The 19,157-nt window shown below is 38.7% G+C and overlaps 1 protein-coding gene across 2 annotated transcripts; it reads right to left on the bottom strand.

The window, feature by feature from the left end:
• Positions 1–11,665: 11,665 nt before the first annotated feature.
• LOC126688910 (protein high chlorophyll fluorescent 107) lies at positions 11,666–16,999 on the bottom strand. 2 transcript variants are annotated; one of them, XM_050383844.1, is made up of 9 exons: positions 16,425–16,999; positions 15,138–15,281; positions 14,280–14,348; positions 13,755–14,060; positions 13,581–13,640; positions 13,168–13,413; positions 12,865–12,975; positions 12,585–12,761; positions 11,666–12,262 (listed from the first exon to the last, which is right to left on the bottom strand). In XM_050383844.1, the coding sequence occupies exons 1-9, from the start codon at positions 16,962–16,964 to the stop codon at positions 11,870–11,872; spliced, it is 2,046 nt and encodes a 681-aa protein (XP_050239801.1). In that variant the 5' UTR covers positions 16,965–16,999; the 3' UTR covers positions 11,666–11,869. The 2 variants fall into 2 exon arrangements, with proteins under 2 accessions (XP_050239801.1, XP_050239802.1); XM_050383845.1 differs by lacking the exon at positions 14,280–14,348 and having other exon boundaries at positions 16,425–16,998.
• Between the last annotated feature and the right edge of the window lie 2,158 nt (positions 17,000–19,157).

The following is a 19,157-nucleotide window of genomic DNA, read 5'->3' as shown; positions in this document are numbered from 1 at the left end:
TTTATTTCTTATAATGGGAAAACAGACCCTGTAGAACATGTAATCCATTATATCCATATGCTGTCCTTGCATAATCATAATGATGCGTTGATGTGTAGGGTGTTTCCCTCTAGTCTCGGGCCCATTGCTTTGAGGGGGTTCAACGGGTTAAGGAAGGGCTCGATTCATAGTTTTGGAGAGTTGATTCAAGAGTTTAGGGTCCAGTTTATGACCTGTAGTCGAGTACCACAACTAGTGGACGCGTTGCTGTCTATAAAGGGGGAAACCCTTCGGAGTTACACTAGCAGGTACTGGGAACTGTACAACGAGATCGGTGAGGGTAATGAAAAAATCGCAGCAAGCACTTTTAGGTTGGGATTGCCTAAGGATTTTGAATTGCGAGAGTCGCTGATGAGGAGACCTCCAAAGAATATGAGGCAACTTATGAGGCATATTGAGGAGTATAAGAGGTTAAAGGATGATTGGCAACAGAGCAAGGGGAAGGTGCCAGCCACGACGTAGTATTCGAAAGAGTCCCGGCAAAGGGGTTTCTAGCCGAGACCTCGAAGGGATTTGAGGATCCAAGAACCCAGTGCTCGGGCAGGGGAAGTAACGTGACATTTAAGGAACCCGTACATAAAATATTGGACCGAATAAAGAACGAACCATAATATCGATGGCCGAGCAAGATGAGGGGTGACCCGTCAAGAAGAAACCAGAATTTGTATTATACTTATCATCGGGACAAAAGGCACACCACCGAGGAATGTAGGGTTTTAAAGGACCATTTGGAGCAGTTGGTAAGGTCAGGGCATTTAAAGGAGTTTGTTTTGGAATCTAGGAGTTAGGAAACCGAGCAAAATGCAAGACCACGGGGGAACCCTCTTCCACCCCTATTGCGCATAATATAAGTCATACATGCTACCTCAATGGGTACTTTAGCGACCTGAAGAAAAGGGGTACTGACCGTGGTGCCGACAGAAAGTTGCCGAGAAGAACAACCATTGGGGAAGAGGATGAAATAAACTTGGAAACCCATCACTTTTAATGATGAAGATTTGGAAGGAACAACCTAGCCTCACAATGATGCATTGGTAGTTACTGCTCGGATCAACGGCTTTATAGTAAAGAAAGTATTAGTGGACCAGGGAAGTGGGGCTAAAGTAATGTATCCCAACCTGTTTAAAGGGCTAGCTCTAAAGAATGAAGATTTATCTAACTATGATACACCTTTAATGGGATTCGATGGTCAAATGGTGGTCCTTGAAGGGCAAATCTCACTTCCTGTAAACATGGAAGGGAAAGAGGTGATGGTGACTTTCATAGTGGTTAGCTCATTTTCATTGTATATGGCTATTCTCGGTAGGTCATGGATTCATGCAATGGGAGTAGTCCCATCCACTTTGGATGTTAAGGTCAAGTTCCACATTGAGCACAGTATTGCAACAGTGAGGGGAAATCAACAAGTAACAAGGCAGTGCTTGGTGGCAGCTGTAAACCGGGAAATAAAGCAAAAAGATTCCTCTAAGGATGTCCCTTTATAGCAATTACAGGAGCCTCGAGGGGACTGGGGCGCTGGAAGTGCCAAGGATCTTATCAAAGTAAGTATATTACCATATGAGAATAAGAGTTTTCAAATAGGAGCAAGTATGTATGCCGCATGAGGATAGGGTAAAAGTATTATTGTTGTTGGTGCAAAGTTTGGACGTGTTTGCTTGGAGTCCATACGAGGTGCCCGGGGTGGATCCAAAATTCATAACCCACCGGCTTAATGTGGACCTGTCATATCCACCCAAGAAGCAAAAGCCAAGGAGGTTGGCAAAAGAGCATGTAGAGGCTGTTAAGTAGGAGGTTAAAAGGCTGAAAGAGGTGAGGGCAATAAAGGAGGTCTTTTTCCCGAAATGGCTAGCTAATATAGTGGTTGTGAAGAAAACGAATGGTAAATGGAGAGTATGTGTGGGCTTCACCAATCTTAACCGAGCATGCTCGAAAGATCCTTTTTCCGTACCGAAGATTGATCAACTAGTAGACGCCACTTACAGATACCTGAGAATGAGTTTTCTAGATGCTTTTCAGGGCTACCATCAGATTGCTCTAACTACCGAGGACCAGGAAAAGACGTTGTTTATCTCTCATGAAGCTAATTATCATTATACTATAATGTCGTTCGGCCTCAAGAATGCAGAGGCCACATATCAAAGGATGATGACTAGAATGTTTAGGAAGAGGATTAGTCATATAGTAGAGGTATACATCGACGATATGGAAGTGAAAAGCAAGGAAGAGCAGGGGCATGTTGGTGACCTCAAGGATATATTTGAGGTACTCAGGCAGCATAAGTTGCGTCTCAATGTCGATAAGTGTCTTCGTTGTGGGGGCTGGCAAGTTCTTCGGGTACATGATCACTCACTGAGGAATAGAAGTGAATCCTAACCAAATCAGCGCTATAGAGCGACTCAGGTTGCTGAGCAATCCAAGAGAAGTACAAGTATTAACCGACATGTTAGCCACGCTAAACCGATTTGTTTCAAAGTTCGCTGACTGGTGCCGGCCATTTTATTAGATGTTGAAGAAATGGAAGGGTTTTCAATGGACTGAGGAGTGTGAAGAGACTTTTCAGGATTTGAAGAAGTATTTGGTAAGGGTACCGATATTGTCAGCTTTGGAGCCCGGTGAGGATTAGTTTATGTATTTGTCCGTATCTGAGCACGCTGTAAGTGTTGTATTGTTGGGAGACCAAGGAGTACAGCAGCCGATTTATTACATTAGTAAGACTTTGGTCGATACGAAGACAAGGTATTTACCGCTGGAGAAGTTGGCATTGGCATTGGTACATGCCACTAGAAAGCTACCTCATTACTTTCAAGCCCATACCATGTACGTGCTGATTGAGTATCCGTTGCAATCCTTGCTAAAGAGATCCGATTTCACGGGCCGGATAGCCAAGTGGAGAACTAGGCTCAGTTTGTTTTATATACGGTATAGGCCCAGAAGTTTGGTCAAAGGTCAAGTCCTTGCTGACTTCGTCGCTGAGTTTTCCCCGAGAAGAAAGGTGGAAGTTGTGCACCATGTGGAAGTTCGGCCTTGGAAAGTATTTGTGGACAGCGCATCCAGAGCAATGGGAGCGGGGGTTGGGATTGTTATAATCACGCCGGAAGGAATACGGGTGGAGCATTCTTTTAGACTAAGTTTTAAAGCTTCCAAAAATGAAGCCGAGTATGAAGCCCTACTCGTCGAACTAAAAGCCGTTCTTGACTTGGGGGCACAAGAAGTTGAGGTACACTAGGATTCACGACTGGTTGTCAACCAAGTAAAGGGTAGCTTTGAGGCCAAAGATCCCGGATGATTGACTACTTGTGATTAGTGAAACAAACCATGAGTCGGTTCCAGAAAGTGAGGTTGGTTCAAATCGCTCGAGGACAGAATAGACATATGGACTTTTTGGCCACATTGGCATCATCCCTGACTGAGGAGGTACTACGGTTGATCAAAGTGGAAGTTGTGAAAGAGCCCATATAGATGTAAAGATGAATGTCTCAACTGTTATTGTGTCTAAACCGTGTTAGATGCATCCGATCATTGACTTTTTAGCCGAGGATCGTTTACCGAACGATGAGAAAGAAGCTGAAAGGATACGCAGAATTGCTGTTCGATTTTGGTTGTCTGAAGACTGATGGTTGTACCAAAGGTCTTTTGGGGGACCTTACTTGCTATATCTGCCTCCAAGTAACGTTAATGAGCTCTTAACCGAGCTCCACGGAGGGGTATGTGGTAGTCATGTTGGGAGACACTTGCTAGCTCACCAAGCAATGACCCAAGGGTTTTGGTGGCCCCAGATGTAAAGAGATGCTGCCAACCATGGATAGAAGTGCGAACAATGTCAGAGGCATGCCCCGTTGATACATCAGCCGGTAGGGAGTTTGAATCCCATTAACAACCCATGGCCTTTTGCACACTAGGGGCTAGATATCATTGGCTCGTTCCCCTGAGCTATGGAAAATCGAAGATTCATTTTAGTGGCTTTGGATTATTTCACCAAATGGGCAGAGGCTAAAGCACTAGCCAATGTTCGGGATGTAGACGTCAATAAATTTGTGTGGAAGAACATAGTGACTAGGTTTGGAGTATCGAAATTCCTGGTATCTAACAATGGGCTGCAATTTTACAGTAAAGCCTTCCGCAAGTTTTGTAGCGACTTCGGCATCAAGAATAGATAATCAACCTCGGCATACCCATAGAGCAATGGTCAAGCTAAAGTAACCAATAAAACAATTGTAAACAGATTAAAGAAGAGGTTAGAAGGGACCAAGGGCAAATGGGCCGTAGAGTTACCAAACGTTTTGTGGGCTTATTGAACAACCCTTAGAAGGTCCACGGGAGAGACCCATATTCTTTAACTTACGGGGCAGAGGCTGTTATACCAGTTGAAATAAGTTTATGTAGTGCTCGGGTTTCGGGATTTGCCTCAGTCAAGAATGAAGAATTAATGGTGAAGCAGCTGGACTCATTAGAAGAATGCTAGGAAGCTGCAACCATACAATTAGCAAATTATCAACAGAAACTTGCTTGACGATACAACAGGGATATGAAGAAAAGGGAGTTCGACACTGGAGACCTTGTATTACGAAAAGTAGTAGGTAGTGCTCGGAAAAATCAATGCCAGGAAGTTGGCTCCGAACTGGGAAGGGCCGTATAGAGTTACCACCATTGCTAGAGCAGGTGCGTGCTATTTAGAGGACATGGAGGAGAGATCACTTCCTCGGCCATGGAACGTTCAAAATTTAAAGAAGTTTTACCACTAACTGTAGGAAGTGTAGTAACTTGGGTTGTGAACAAATTAATATATAAATAACAGTATCTATGTGCATAATATTATAGAAGTCTTGGCTTTATTATCTAGTTAAAAATCACATAAGGACAAAAACCTAAGCTTAGTTTAATCTTGATCACTGGCCAGGTGGAAACCTTATTGCTATAATTTTCTAAGGACAGAATTCTAGGTTGATTCGATCTCGGTCACCGACTAGGTGGAAACCTTATTGTTGTAGTTTCCTAAGGATAGAAGCCTCGATTCAATTTGATATCGGTTGCCGACCATGTTATAAAACATCACTCGGTTAGACAAAACCCTAATTCGGTCTCGGTTATAAAACATCTACAAAGAATGGAAGGAATTAAAAGTGGTAAAGGTAATTTAAATCCAGCAAGAAATAACAGCATTAAAAATTTCTCAGTCATAAGTATGAAGTTCTCAAAACCAACATAATATTGTTTCATCACCACAACTGGTGATTAAAAGCAAATAAACGGAAAAAGTAAATTATAATAGCAAAAAAAAAAAAAAAAATATATATATTTATATATATATATTGTCTAAGCAACTAGGTCTTGTGGTTGGTCTGGTTGAACGGGGGCAAGGTTCACTGGGGGCTGAACATTAGGATCTAGGAGTTGGGGCTGAATTGAGGTCAGTACGATACTTGGGTTGCTAGTAATCTCCAAATCAATCAGGTTGGCATGAGAATCAATGGCATGTACCAATTCCCTTATGCTCGGGGTGTCTTTGTCATTGGCCTTAATGGGGTTTCGAGTTAGGGGTGACTCCGAGTAGGGGATCTGGTCGGGGTTTCTAAGAGAGGAATCCTCTGGTACCCCTATGGCTGTCACGACAGCCAACCATCCCTCATCGAACCCATACTTCTGATTTTCAAACATGACAAGCTTGGCCGAGTTTCCGGCATCATTAAAGCCCATGTTATAATATTTGTTCTCACTTTCCTCCAGGGCAGCCTTTAGTTCCTTTATCTCTTTGTCCCTAGCTGAGATAATGCTCTTGGCACTGGCCACTTGGAGTTCAGCCTCTTCCAACTTAATCTCTGCCTCTACTCTTTGTTGTTTGGCTTGCGCTAGAGCCTCCTTAGCTCCCCGCGCCCTTGCTTCGACGTTCTCAGTAGTCGTGGCCTTCCCTTTAGTGGTGGCCACGGTAATATCTTTTAAGGCTCTCTCCTTATCAACCTCTTCTGCTGTGTCCTTCAGTCTTTCGTCCATCGTGTACGCCAATTGCACCGCTTGCTCGGGAGGTGTTAGTAATTGTACAAAAATGTTGGAGTAACATAAAGGGAAGAAAACAAATGAGAATTGTTACCGCGATAGTATGCCACTGCAGCCGAACAGCTAAGGCCTCATCACTCCCGCCGGAAAAGTATTTCACATCATTGGGCAGTTGCAGGGCCTGCCCGAGGCTCCAGGCAATTTGCCCACCCTCACCTGAGGCCTAATTCCTTATAGTGGAGGTCACAAGAAGGGGTTCACTCCCAAGTATGAACATGGTTTGCCATCCAGCGTCAGGGGAGGATAAGGAGGAAGCCATGTTGGACCCAATCTGCATGGTTGGGCGTGTACTGCTAGCAGGCTCCTGAATTACGAAGGTAGCCGTGGTAGTAGTAGGGGGAGTCCTTGGACGAGTCTCTTCTGGCCTTCTAGGGAGCTGGTCAGCATTTTGGGGCCTTTTTCTAGCACGGGGAGTTGGAGGGGGTTGATCCCTAGCTTGGGCTTGTTGCTGTTGCATGGTAGGATGTCCACCGGGTAGAAACCGATCAGCAATCATATTTCGTCAGTCCACCATTTCGTCTACGTTTTGGCTTCGGCGCCCAAGGAATCTACGGACTCAACCTCTACTTGGTTAGCAGCTTGGACTTCAAGGCGAGGCTCCTCAACCGGTGTATGTATGGCACGACCTTGAAAAATAGAATCAATTGACCCGTCCCTCACAGGTACCAATGAACCTACTCTAATTAGCTGGGGCCGAGCTTCACCGACTGTCAGATTTAGAGGAAAGAATCCTCGATACCATACATCAATGTAGGATAGCAGTGGGTTAGCTATTGTTAGGGCCTGTCCAAAAGGTTGATAGCTTGTCTAGACCAGGGTACAACTAAGGATGAGATGGGAGGCTTGCAATTGCCCATCGTAGTGGACAAAAATCTCCGACCTAAGCACAAAATTTGGATCCCTTATGTGCATGGCTTTTAGGTCTGGTGTGAACTTCTTACCGTCTACATCATGGTAAATAGAAATTGTTAATATATGTTCAAATAACAGTAGTGACAAGCAAATGATAATTCGTGATAAAAGCAAATTAGATGTGCTCAGTACTGACCAATATCCCGAGGTGAAGTTAGATAGGTGAGTTCGTTGGCATGCCAATTGCTACTCACCCAAACAAACTCTCTCGCCGAATTTCTATTAGAGTCGGGAAGGCATGAAATTAACCATACCCGGGTGTCTCTAACCTTCAAGTAATATCCTGATCTTTCTTTACCGCACAAACTATACATGTAATTTATATCGTGGTGGTCTAATTGTAACCCATATAGGTGATTTAGTCAGCTAACACAACTTACTACTTGGTAAAATTTGGGTGGAAGTTGGTCAGGACACAGGCTGTAAAACCTAAGGGTTCTGAGTATTAGAGGATCTACGAGAAACCTAACCCCTCCTTCTAAGATGGCCATTAGAGGGATAAACACGACATAAGGACGCCGCTCAAGAGCAATATTGTCCTCATGACAATATGCTACTTCTACATCGTTAGAGACAGCAAACTTAGCCCTAAAATTGGCTAAGACAACTTCGGTGTCAAGAAGATGAGAGAATCTCATTCCTAACTATAGAATAGAAAAATGAAATTGAATAAAGGAGAGAAATGAGCAAGGGAACTTATTGTGGGCTCTAGGAATTTTTTATCTCTGTTGGAGAATCTATGCTCAGGAAAAGAGGTGTGCTCGGTTGTGAAGAACTTAAAGAAGTGAGAAAGTGAAAAGATAATCTAAAGGGGAGAAGGTTAGTATTTAGGGAGGAAGCATTTAATGAAAAAGAGGAGGGAAAACCTTTTCGAATTACTTTTTGTAACTTCCACACACGTGGCCTCAGTTCATGAACTGTCAGGTCATGATTCCAGCCGGATGTGACAGGTTGTCATAATGCTTCTTTCCAAAAGCATTAATTGCTGTCTTATCCCACATTAATGACTGATGATTAATTTTCCCAAGGAACCATTGGCATATGAATACAAGTCTTTGATTCGTTCCCAGGTGCCAAACACGAATCAAGGGGGGGCTATTGTACGGTGTACAGCTATAGGCCCACTTATCTCGAGCCTAGGCAATATAAGTCTATGAATATTACCAAGCCTAGGCCCAACGTCATGACCGGCCCATTATTCATAAGCTCGGCATGCAACCACAACCCACGTATAGAATGGTCGGTAGGTATCCCTATGATGGGCAAAAATACCTCGGCAACCCGGGAGTGCCTTCGGGAATCACGCCGCCAAGCAATTTTTGGAGGCTAGTAGTTCCAACGTCCTCGACCCCATTTTCAATGGAGCATATTCCTTGTCAGGAACAATCAACTTGGGTCCCACCCACACGAGTGGAACCAGAGGGTAATCTTGACTCTTCAATTATCCTTAAGCTATGAATAAGAGAAAGAAAGAAGAAAGGGGTTGGACATTTTGGAGGGAGAAAAGAGAAAAAAAAAAAGAGGGAGAGAGTAAATTAGTAACTAGGAAAGCTTAAAGAGGGAATAAGTGAGGTTAGACTGAGGGGTAATTCTTTCTTGAAGCTCGTCCGAGAGCAATCTATAGTAGGAAACCCATTACCCACTGTATAAGTAAATTGTGAGCCCAAATACTAGGCCCAATTCTTGTACGGTGTATGACTATAGGCCCAATTATCTCGAGCCTAGGCAATATAGGTCTATGAATATTACCAAGCCCAGGCCCAACGTTATGACCAGCCCATTATTCATAAGCTCGGCATGCAAACACAACCCACGTATAGAATGGTCGGTAGGTATCCCTATAATGGGTTGCAATACCTCGGCAACCCGGGAGTGCCCTGGGGAATCATGCTGCCGAGCAATTTTTGGAGGCTAGCACCAGTTCCAATGTCCTCGACCCCATTTCCAACGAAGCATATTCCTTGTCAGGAATAATCAACTTGGGTCCCACCCATATGAGTGGAACCAGAGGGTAATCGTGACTCCTTCATTATCCTTAAGCTATAAATAGGAGGAAGAAAGAGGAAAGGGGGTTGGACATTTTGGAGGGAGAAAAGAGAGAGAAAAGAGGGAGAGAGCAAATTAGTAGCTAGGAAAGCTTAAAAAGGGAATAAGTGAGGTTAGGCTAAGGGGTAATTCCTTCTTGAAGCTCGCCCAGGAGCTATCCATAGTAGGAAACCCATTACCCACTGTATAAGTAAATTGTGAGCCTAAACACTAGGCCCAGTTCAGTGTGGAAATTTGGGCACATACAATTAATAATATAAAGCTATTTATATATTTAGATTTATAATATTTAATTGGAATAATGTATCCATTTCAAATGGGGGTGAACATTTTTCTTAGAAGAGTCAATGTAAAATATTTTACCCTTGACAAGCTTGTCCTGATAAATGTGCATTTCGTTTCATGTATCTAACACAAATTTCACATTTGTTAATTCATATGCTAAGTGCAAAGTGGAGTGATTCAAAACTAAAGCAATTGAGTCCCTTTCAAGTTATTGAAAAATAGTCAATTGATATAATAACATACAGTGGAATTACTTCTTTTTTCATCCTTGTTCAAATTCAATAGGTATTCTAGATAAAATAGCCAAGCATAATAATCATCACAAACAGAAAATTCAACAACCTGTAATCAGAATACCGAACTTAAATAGAAAAACCCTCCAGTGAGAAGGAAAAAACACAAGTCCAGTCAAATAAAATCCTCTACTATAGAAAATAATGGATTTACAACAATATTCTAGAAAATAAATGTTAGAAACTACCCCCCAAACACACACACACACATATATATATGTAAGGCCACAATTTGGAGCCCAGGCCCAAAATGTCTGGAGCCTTGGTCCAAAGAGCCTGATACAATGAATTTGTAGAGAGTGGGCCAAAAAACTAAGACCTGACGAATTGGACAATGGCTAGAGTTGGGTTCAATGGCAATCAAACATAAATAAGAGTTGTTGACATCAACGGACTTTCAGTTCGAGGAGGCCATAGTCATCGTATATTGATCACAGTGGGATAATATAATAGTTTAAATTGCTACAGTATCCTCCCTTTCTATTTTTCGATCCCCTCTCCATGGAGAGTTTTCTCCCTTATATATCTTCTTTGGTGTCATCTTTACCCTCCACTTGTCGATTATCTGAGCCCTCACTTGACTGCTTGTCCCATCAGCTACCTTTCCTGGCGCTCTGTGAGTTGTGGTAGCCAATGTAGCACTGTTCAGAGGTCTTCTCCACATAAATGCGGCCAGTAAAGTAGCTGTTGTATATTTAATGTAGTGGTGTCAGCCTTTTCTTAGATATTTTTAGGTTCCTTCTCTCATGTCCACGAAACATGTCTCTGTCATTGAACCTTCTAGGCAGACCACTTTAATCATTGGGTAATATTTTTTGAACCATATTCACAAGTCCGAGGATCATGTACTCCTCGGACAACCACTCCTTTACTCCACTTATAAGTCTCGATTTGAGAATGTCTCATCATTAGTAGTTTCTCTTTGGATCTGTTTATCCTCTCGGACAAAGCTGAAGGCCCAATATGCGATCTTGGGCCCTTACCCCTAAAAAAAAATATATATATATATATATATATATCACAACAAATACTAGATGAAGGCTCCATTTGATTGAAATGATAGAAAATATTTTAGTTTTCCCTAATGTGTGTTTGGTACAAAGGATATAAAAGTGAAAGATAGAAAATGTAATTTGAATAAATTTATTATTATACTATTATTACATTAGAGGGACAAAATGAGATTATATATAAATATATATATAAATAAGAGGGACAAAATAATAAATTCTATTTAGGAATAATTTTCTCTCCATATTTCCCTTCCTGGGAACATGATTTCTTATGAATCCGGGTAGAAAACTTCACCCACCCCATTTTTCATTCTCCATCTTTTCCACCTTAGCAACGTGGGACAAAGTTCATGGGACCCTTCAAAGAATTTTCATTTTTGTTTTCTTTTATTAATTAAAGGAGAAAAAAAGATGTAAACGAAAGCCTAGAAGGTTAAGTCCCAAACCTACCCTTAAAAAGAGTACTCTCAACTCCCAAGGTAACTTGGGTACTTATCAAGCCAACATACAACTCCTTCTCTAGCAATGTGAAAGGAAAACAAAATACGAAATCGAAAGAAATCTCAGGGATCATTACTAGGACTATGTGCTTACGTAAAATTACAATAATGGACTCAGGATTTTAATGTATTCGCAAATTCCATAACTACCCCCAATAATTGTCACCAACCTGTCTCGTGGGCTTGTCAGCCCTTGAACTCCCAGCATAAGATCAAATTAGTGAATTAAACAAGTCTCATCCTATCATGAGCGTGCGTGGGGTTGGGGAGATCATAATGCTAAATTAGCCAGGTCCAATGGAGAAGCTATTATGTAAGAAAATGTTATGTAATAAAGGGTGGAAATGAACTCTTTCAAATTATTTGTTTCAATCAAGATGTTAGTTCCATCTTAGAATGTAACCTTTGTGCCATGAAAGGCACATGTCCAATACTGGGAATGTGGTGTGACCAACTTTGTAACTTTGACTTAATATTGTAGCAATTGATCTATGCGGGTGTACATACATGTGAAGGAAGAAAGCAATGAACTTGGTAAAAATTCGTTTTTGATCTTTTTATAAGTATTTCATGTTATGGTACAACAACAGAAAATATACACATTGAACAAGGGACGTATGCTAACATACATTTTGATTGTAGGGCATGGATTCTATGTAACTTTCTTGGAAGTAGTTATCCTGTTTAACAATGGACATGCTTCTTCTATTTGAAACAAATAGGAGTGTATTTACTTGGCCAAATGGAATATTGTAGTAGTTCTGTTTTCTGATCTCCATACTCTTCTATTAGGTCTAGTTTTGTTAGTCACAAAAGACTTTGATGACTCCATCTGAACCTCCAGCTTGGATGGGTCTAGTGACAACTTTTCACTGATGAAAGCATCCAAATCCATTCCAGTTCCACTTTCATTGTCTTTGCCATCTAAGGAGCCAGCAGAGGGGCTTACTGACTCCTTATTGGTGCTATTTTCATTAATTTCTGGTATATTTTCCATAGAATCCTTTACCTTGTTGAAGGACTCCTGGTCCAACTTCAAGAGTCTCTTTATGCTATCAATCGCTGGGTCAATGATATCTAAGAATCCCATAACCCATGAAGCATCATCCACGACTTCTGTACGCTGTTGCATTCAAACAAAACTTAGTCTTAAGTGAGAAACCTTCACATAAGAAAATTCTCATAAATAGCTGAACCTTACTACTATATTTATCTCCTTTTCTAGGACAGCAGAAATTAGGATAGATAAATTACTGATTGCATCTTAGCACAACAATAAAGAAAACATTTCAGGGTTTGTTCAACAACAGTTTTCAACTTATCATATAGCAAAACTGTAGATGATTAAGAATTGGAGTTATTAGATGAAAAAAAGGTCACTTTAAGGTGAGTTCTTATAGTAGGAGATTACATATTTTATCACAAGGTGAAATGTAATTACTGACCTGCTGAAAATAGAGGTTTCGAATTTCCTCAGCACGCACAGAATTGCCTTGTTTCTCCTCCAATGATGCCCACGTCATCCATGTTATATAACTCTGTGAATTTATATTTAGTGAGGACCTAAATAATCTTCGGGCTGCTGATGAATTCCCAACATTCTGTTCTAGAACACCCCAAGCCTGCAATGTAACCATAGAGCATGCTCAATAAGCTGAAAGGAAGATTAAATTGCTACAACATCAATCTCTTATCTCCAGATGCATCACATGATTTTTTCATTACCTGAAGACATCGAGCGGCACTTTCACTAGTTGAGTTAATTGACAGTGCTCTTTGGTATAATTCCCTTGCCTTCTCTATGTTTCCTTCTTTCCATTCCATCCATCCCCAAGCCTAAAATGCCCAAATTTTGTCACTTAATCAGCTTTGCAAAGGTTCAAGAAATTACAGATGCAATTTTATGCATAAAGAGTATTACATGGTACAGAGAAAAAAAGAATGATATTTTTTTTGGTTGTTCATTTGGTTTCTCTGGATTACAAATTTTAATGTTTCCTTCAAAGCCATTTTAGTGGAAATACTCACAATCCATACTGGTTGGTGCCTAGGATCCAATTCAGATGCTCTCCTGAACAGCACTCGAGCAATATTTGCAGATGAGTATTTATATTCTAATAAAGCAAGAGATTGAAGGAGGACAGGATCCCTTGGATTAAGTGCATGGCCAATCTTCAATAGTTTTTTCCCCTTGTTGATATTTCCCATATTAGCTTCAAACACTCCCCAAACATGCCATGCAAACCTATTCTTTGGACTTGCCTGGACTGCTTTCTACATATTTAGATAGCACCAACCATTACAGTCATTACAATAGAAATCAATAACACTGGACTGCGGAAAAGGAATCAGATCAAAAATCATACATTGTTTTCTGGCTTGCATTAGCTACTAGGAAATGAAAGTGATGGTAAATGCAAATGGTAACAAGAAGAAATCACCTCAAATAACCGCCTAGCAGCATGGTTGTTTTCCTGTTGAATCTCCAATTGTGCCCATGCCTTTGTCACAATATTTAATTGTACATAAAAAACTACTTCAGTAAAAGCACAACCAATGGCACTAAAAGTTAATTCAACACACAAAAACCTATGTTTTGGACAATCAAGACTTACAAGCCAACTGGCACAGCTTTTGGGGTTATACTTAGTGGCCTGCCTGAATAAATACCGAGCCTGCTCATAACGATTTGCTTTAGCTTCCAACATTGCAAGTGTTTGGTATATGTACTCATTTCCACCACAAAATTTTAAACCTTTAGCCAGCAGTTGCCTTGCTTTCTTAATATTTCCTTGTTTTAGCTCTAGAACTGCCCAACCATGCCAGGCAGCAATGTGTCTTTTATTGGCAACAGTCGCTGCATCAAATAACTCTCTTGCTCTCCTTATATTTCCCATCTTGTTTTCCAAAACTGCCCAACACTGCTCAAAGAAAACATGTACTTATTAACTTCAACAAAATAAAATCCGATGTAAAAGATGATATATTTAAAGAATCAATTTCAACTGAATCAATCCCTGACAGGCAATAGAGTATCTCTAACAAAATTACTTCCTGTAGAATGCTGCATTGGTGTCCCTGATCCATGATATATGCAAGAATTGACAATATTTAAAATTATTCCATGAAGATAGACATACTAGGGAGTAGGGACCCAGTACCCAACATTGTAATGTGCTAATGGAGCATAATTGTGAATGAGGTGAACCCTGAGCTACAAACAAAACTAAAATAAGAGTGTTAACAGCTAGGAAAGTGAAAGCTCTCAAATTATCTACTTTAGAAAATTTAGAGATCATTCAGTAGTCAATGAATTAGTTCTCCCACAAGAATATGATGCATATTCAACTAATCATGAAATCTAATCAATCTATGAAAGTGTTCATACTACTCTCAAGAACTAGATGGCAACTTGAGCCAAGATACTAGTGCATTTGGCCAATTTATTTGCTCAAATGTGAGACAAAAAGTGACTTTAACAAATAAGCTAACTAAAATTTACATTACTCTCAGCTCCTCTCTTTAATTTTAAGTCAATTGAACCAAGGACTCCGAACAACATAACTCATAGAATTAGAACAAGCTTTGTTATAGATAGGCTTCCCAATCCACTAATGTTCGAAGTACTACTTGAAAATCTTAATTCTCATATAATGTGGCTCTAAAGTTGGGGGATGTCAATCTCCCCAGGAAAAAAAAAAGGTTTTTTTTTTTTTTAATTATTTTTTTATAATAAAAACATAAATTTTCTTTGGATCGATAAAATAAAAACATAATTCATCAATTATAATAATGAAACTTGAAATGAATGACATTGCAAACTGACCAACCTTTAATACAATGCTAAATTATCCAATCCAAAAGCTTAAGTTCGTGAGTGAAGAAAACCAACAAAGAGATATACCCGTAAACTAAGCAAACACCCAAGTTTCAGCCAATATGGGAATTCCATAGCATATTTCACAAAAAAGAAATCATGTTGAGAATAAAAAAGTAACCTGCCAAATGTAGGGATTTTCTCCTTGAGTAGCCTGGCAACCTTTCTCATACACAGCTCTAGCTTCTGCCACTTTCGATTGCTTACCCAATATCTTCCCCAAGGCTACATATGCCCGCCCATCTTCTGGCCAATAATATATACACTTTGAAACAAATTCACAAATAACCCGCTGTCAGCAACACCACCAAATTCCCAAAAAGACTTAAAAATACAAACTAATTTTTTACTAAAATTAATTACAATCATCCACCCTAAACTATAGGAGTATTTACAATATAAACTCTAAACTTCAAAATTTTGTAATCATAACCTTAATTCGATAATTTGTAATATTCGCCCCAATGCTTAAGTTAGTATAAATTAATAGTTGGTGGGCCTAAACTATAAAACTATTTTTGAAACAATGGGAGATGGAGAATGAGAAGAAGAGAGTAGAGGGGAAGGTGGCCGAAATCGAAATATACTAAAATTAAGAATATTATAGTTACTTGCACATTTTGTCTTCCCCATCGCCGTCCATACAAGCATTTACAATGTGTAATACTAATTTGGTTGATGGGTGAATAGCGCAAATAATTTTTGAATTACAATGTGATTATATTTATAGAGTTTTGAAATTTAGGATGCACATTAACATTATATGTCGTACCCTTACCCTTACAAGGATGTGAAATTATTCAAAAGCTCCAATGTATTACGCATTCCTCTCATATATGCATTCCTCTTATATATAAATGAGAACTCGAGACATGTAAATGTGTAATACATTGGGTTTACAAAATAATTTCTCTTATAGATCAAACTATATAACAATCATATTAATTACTTATTATTATTCTACATTCATATAATATGCTCATGATTAAAATTGATATGAAGAATACTACAAATTTTACTACATATGCCTTACAAACTTATCCACAATCTATCATTTAAAAAAAATAAAAATCATACATTTATTTATTTATTAGGTGGTTGAAGTGGCACCAATGGCATCCATTGCAATTTGCCACATATCGATTGTAAGTTAAGCATTTTCTCTATAAATAAGCATCCCTGATCAGTATCAATATCTAATCGAATTTTGATACCAACCAAAAAATGCAAGTCTTGAAATCAATTAAAAGCTATTAAATTGTTAATGCCAAAGACAAAAAACCCAAATGCTATGCAAAAATTAAGAGAGTAAAAATAAGAAAAATTATATACTACTCTTAAAAGTTATATAAATTTAACTAGTGGATTAGCCATTTACGTAAGAATAATCACTCAAAAAGTATCAAACCTTTTGAAGCATTTCCTCGGCTTCTTGATAGCGAAAATTCCTGGACAAAACCTTAGCTCTATAAAGCGCCAAGTCCAAGTTCACCGTAAGCGGCTTCTCCGTCGAACCAAACCGTTCCACTACTCTCTGCTCCGGCTCGAAAATCGGCATCTTCTTCGCCAACTTTGTGAGTCCCACATCGATATCCGGACCTTTCGAAACTTCTTTTTCATTTTCTTCTTCTTTAACTTCAACTCTCTCTCCTTCGCCGGAAAACTGATCCGCTGTCATCACAGGCCTGCGAACCACGAGCTCTTTCTCTTCCGACACGACGTCGTTTTGGGATAGTTGTTCTAAAACCGGTGTGGTGGAGTCTTTGGAAGAACATGATGAAGTTAAAGTAGTAGTAGTAGTAGTATTATTGAGATAAGAGGAGGAGTGGAGGGGTATAATGGGGATTTTGAAGGAGAATTTAGAGAGGGTGTTTGAGTTTTGAGTGGGAGAGAAGAGACTGAAGTTGGAGTTTGATGAAGAAGAAGAAGAAGATGGAAAAAATGGCATTCTTTTTTTTTTTTTTTTTAACGGATTAAACTGTATGACAGTATTATCAGTTTTACATGCAACGGGAAAATGTGAGGTGGGCTGTCAAGGAAGAAGATAATGTGAAATTACTGTCATAGCCTTTTCCTGTTTAAATTAGAGTAAATTTTATGCCTCTAAAATATACTTAATTATAAAACTAAATAATGGTTCTCTAAATTATTACTCCTGTTACTATTATTTTTGTCAAATTTAGCAAAATGATATAAATTTTGTTATAATTTTTTATTTTAGAGATGCTGTATTGTAGATTTTATTAATTAAATTAAATTATATGGTTTATTAGTTAATAATACAACATAAGCAATGTGATTTATTGTCCAATACATTTCTTTTTGTTTGTTTAGTTACAACTTATCAAGTAACATTATTGAATTTAATTGGAGAATCTAAGCTATGACATTTAAGTAATTTACACAAATTTTACTTTGGACTAAAAATTCAAAATTTTGTTAAATTTTGATGCAAATTTTTCTAAAAGATTTTGAATTTTCATTGAAATTGATAGGAATTTTTTAATAAAGGTTAAAATATTTATTACCAATAATTAAGACAGACATGGTCAGTTTTAAAATTTAGCCTATTTAGGGTAGATTGCAAAACACAATTAAAGATGTAAAGTGCAATTGATTTTTTCTTACGTGTGTATCTACTTTTTTATTTTTTATTTAAAAACATGTGTGTGTCTTCTAGATATACCTTTCGTATAAAGAAAAGGGTGTTTGAGTAATTCCGTAGTTCAGGTGCAATAACTGGTTTAAGATTGGCCACGTGGGTCATTCCTTAGAGTGGCTCAGCTTTTTAATCCAAACAGCAGATATTTGTGGCACGTGGTAGAATCTTGTTGGAGGAGATCGGTAAGATAAAGATATTCCGTCAGAGAGGGAGTGATCGGGTAATGGCATCATGCGTCCGAACTCTACCTATACTCGTACTAAATAGTAATATCAAAATGTACCCTGTAATAATATGGAACCAAAATTATATTTTTTGGCTTCATAGTTATAGTGTATAGTTACTTTTAACTGTGTACTGTAATAAAAGGTAAAAAATTAAAAAAAAAAAAAATTGCAGTCAAACTCTTTTTGGTTGTGATTATGTTTTGGTGGTTGAATGAAATATTATTTTATTGTAGTATTTATATTGTTTTTTGTGTTAAAAGCTAAAATAAAACTACTGCTATTAGATGTAAAAAGGTAAAATAAATAAAGTAACTTTTTGTGGTGTTAAAAAACTAAAAATTTGATTTCACAGCTATGGATGATGGTTTTTCACTTCTTCTTTTTGTTCATATTGTTAAAAAAAAAAAAAGTTTAAATCATAATTTTGGTTCCTCAAGTTTACTATGCGTCAAAATAGCTTGTTCTTTAAATTATCAATCTAGTACTTAACCTATTAAAAATGGTCCTCCTTGCTAAGTATTAGATGGAAGAAACTATCCCAAAACGACGTTCAAGGCATAACTTGTATCCATACGCTTCAGATTCGCCTGGAGTTCGCTCCCAGAAATATAGCCATCCCTACCCCCTCACGTCAATCCCACAAGCCTCTTATCCATTCTCATTCGATCACGGCGGGAGAGCAAGTCAAAATAGAAAAACTTACATTGGGTTTAAGGATGATCAGGCTCGAACTGATGACTTCCACCACGTCAAGGTGATACTCTACTGCTGAGTTATATTCCTTGCCCCCCCATCGAGAAATAGAACTGACTAATCCTAAGTCAAAGGGTCGAGAAACTCAAAACTACTATTCCACTATTCGTGTCACAAAATGTGATTAAGGTTCTGACTAAAACGGTCTAAAACACTATTGGATGAAAAAAACGATGTCATATCGGAAGAGAAACGACGTCATGTAGTTGTTCTAAAACTGTAATTTTCCACTAATTAACTTACAATCGTACATCAAAACCGTAACATCAAATTAAATCTTTTGAAACTAATCCTAACAAACCACAACAACTATAATTTATAGCACTAACAAAAGTAATAAAAAATATAGGTGGATAAGTACTATACGTGAAAGATGCATGAGGAAGAACATAAAAATTATGTGAAGAACTACATAATTGTAGCTTTGATGGAGAGAACTATCAATATGATTGTGATTTGTACATCGTTTCACACTAGTTCTGAATAGTTGCAACTAAAC

Source organism: Quercus robur, chromosome 6 (assembly GCF_932294415.1).
Source record: "Quercus robur chromosome 6, dhQueRobu3.1, whole genome shotgun sequence".
Classification (NCBI taxonomy): Eukaryota; Viridiplantae; Streptophyta; class Magnoliopsida; order Fagales; family Fagaceae; genus Quercus; species Quercus robur.
The sequence above is the reverse complement of the archived record's forward strand: the minus strand, read 5'-3'. Positions and strand labels throughout refer to the sequence as shown.

What these genes read in the sequence shown, in the direction of transcription:
- LOC126688910 (XM_050383844.1), bottom strand. Translation starts at nt 16,964, where the DNA reads ATGCCATTTTTTCCATCTTCTTCTTCTTCTTCATCAAACTCCAACTTC. An exon ending in AAAGCTGTGCCAGTTGGCTT is followed by an intron (nt 13,641 to 13,754) that starts GTAAGTCTTGAT and finishes ATTGTGACAAAG; the next exon opens with GCATGGGCACAATTGGAGAT. An exon ending in GGCACCAACCAGTATGGATT is followed by an intron (nt 12,976 to 13,167) that starts GTGAGTATTTCC and finishes TGGGCATTTTAG; the next exon opens with GCTTGGGGATGGATGGAATG.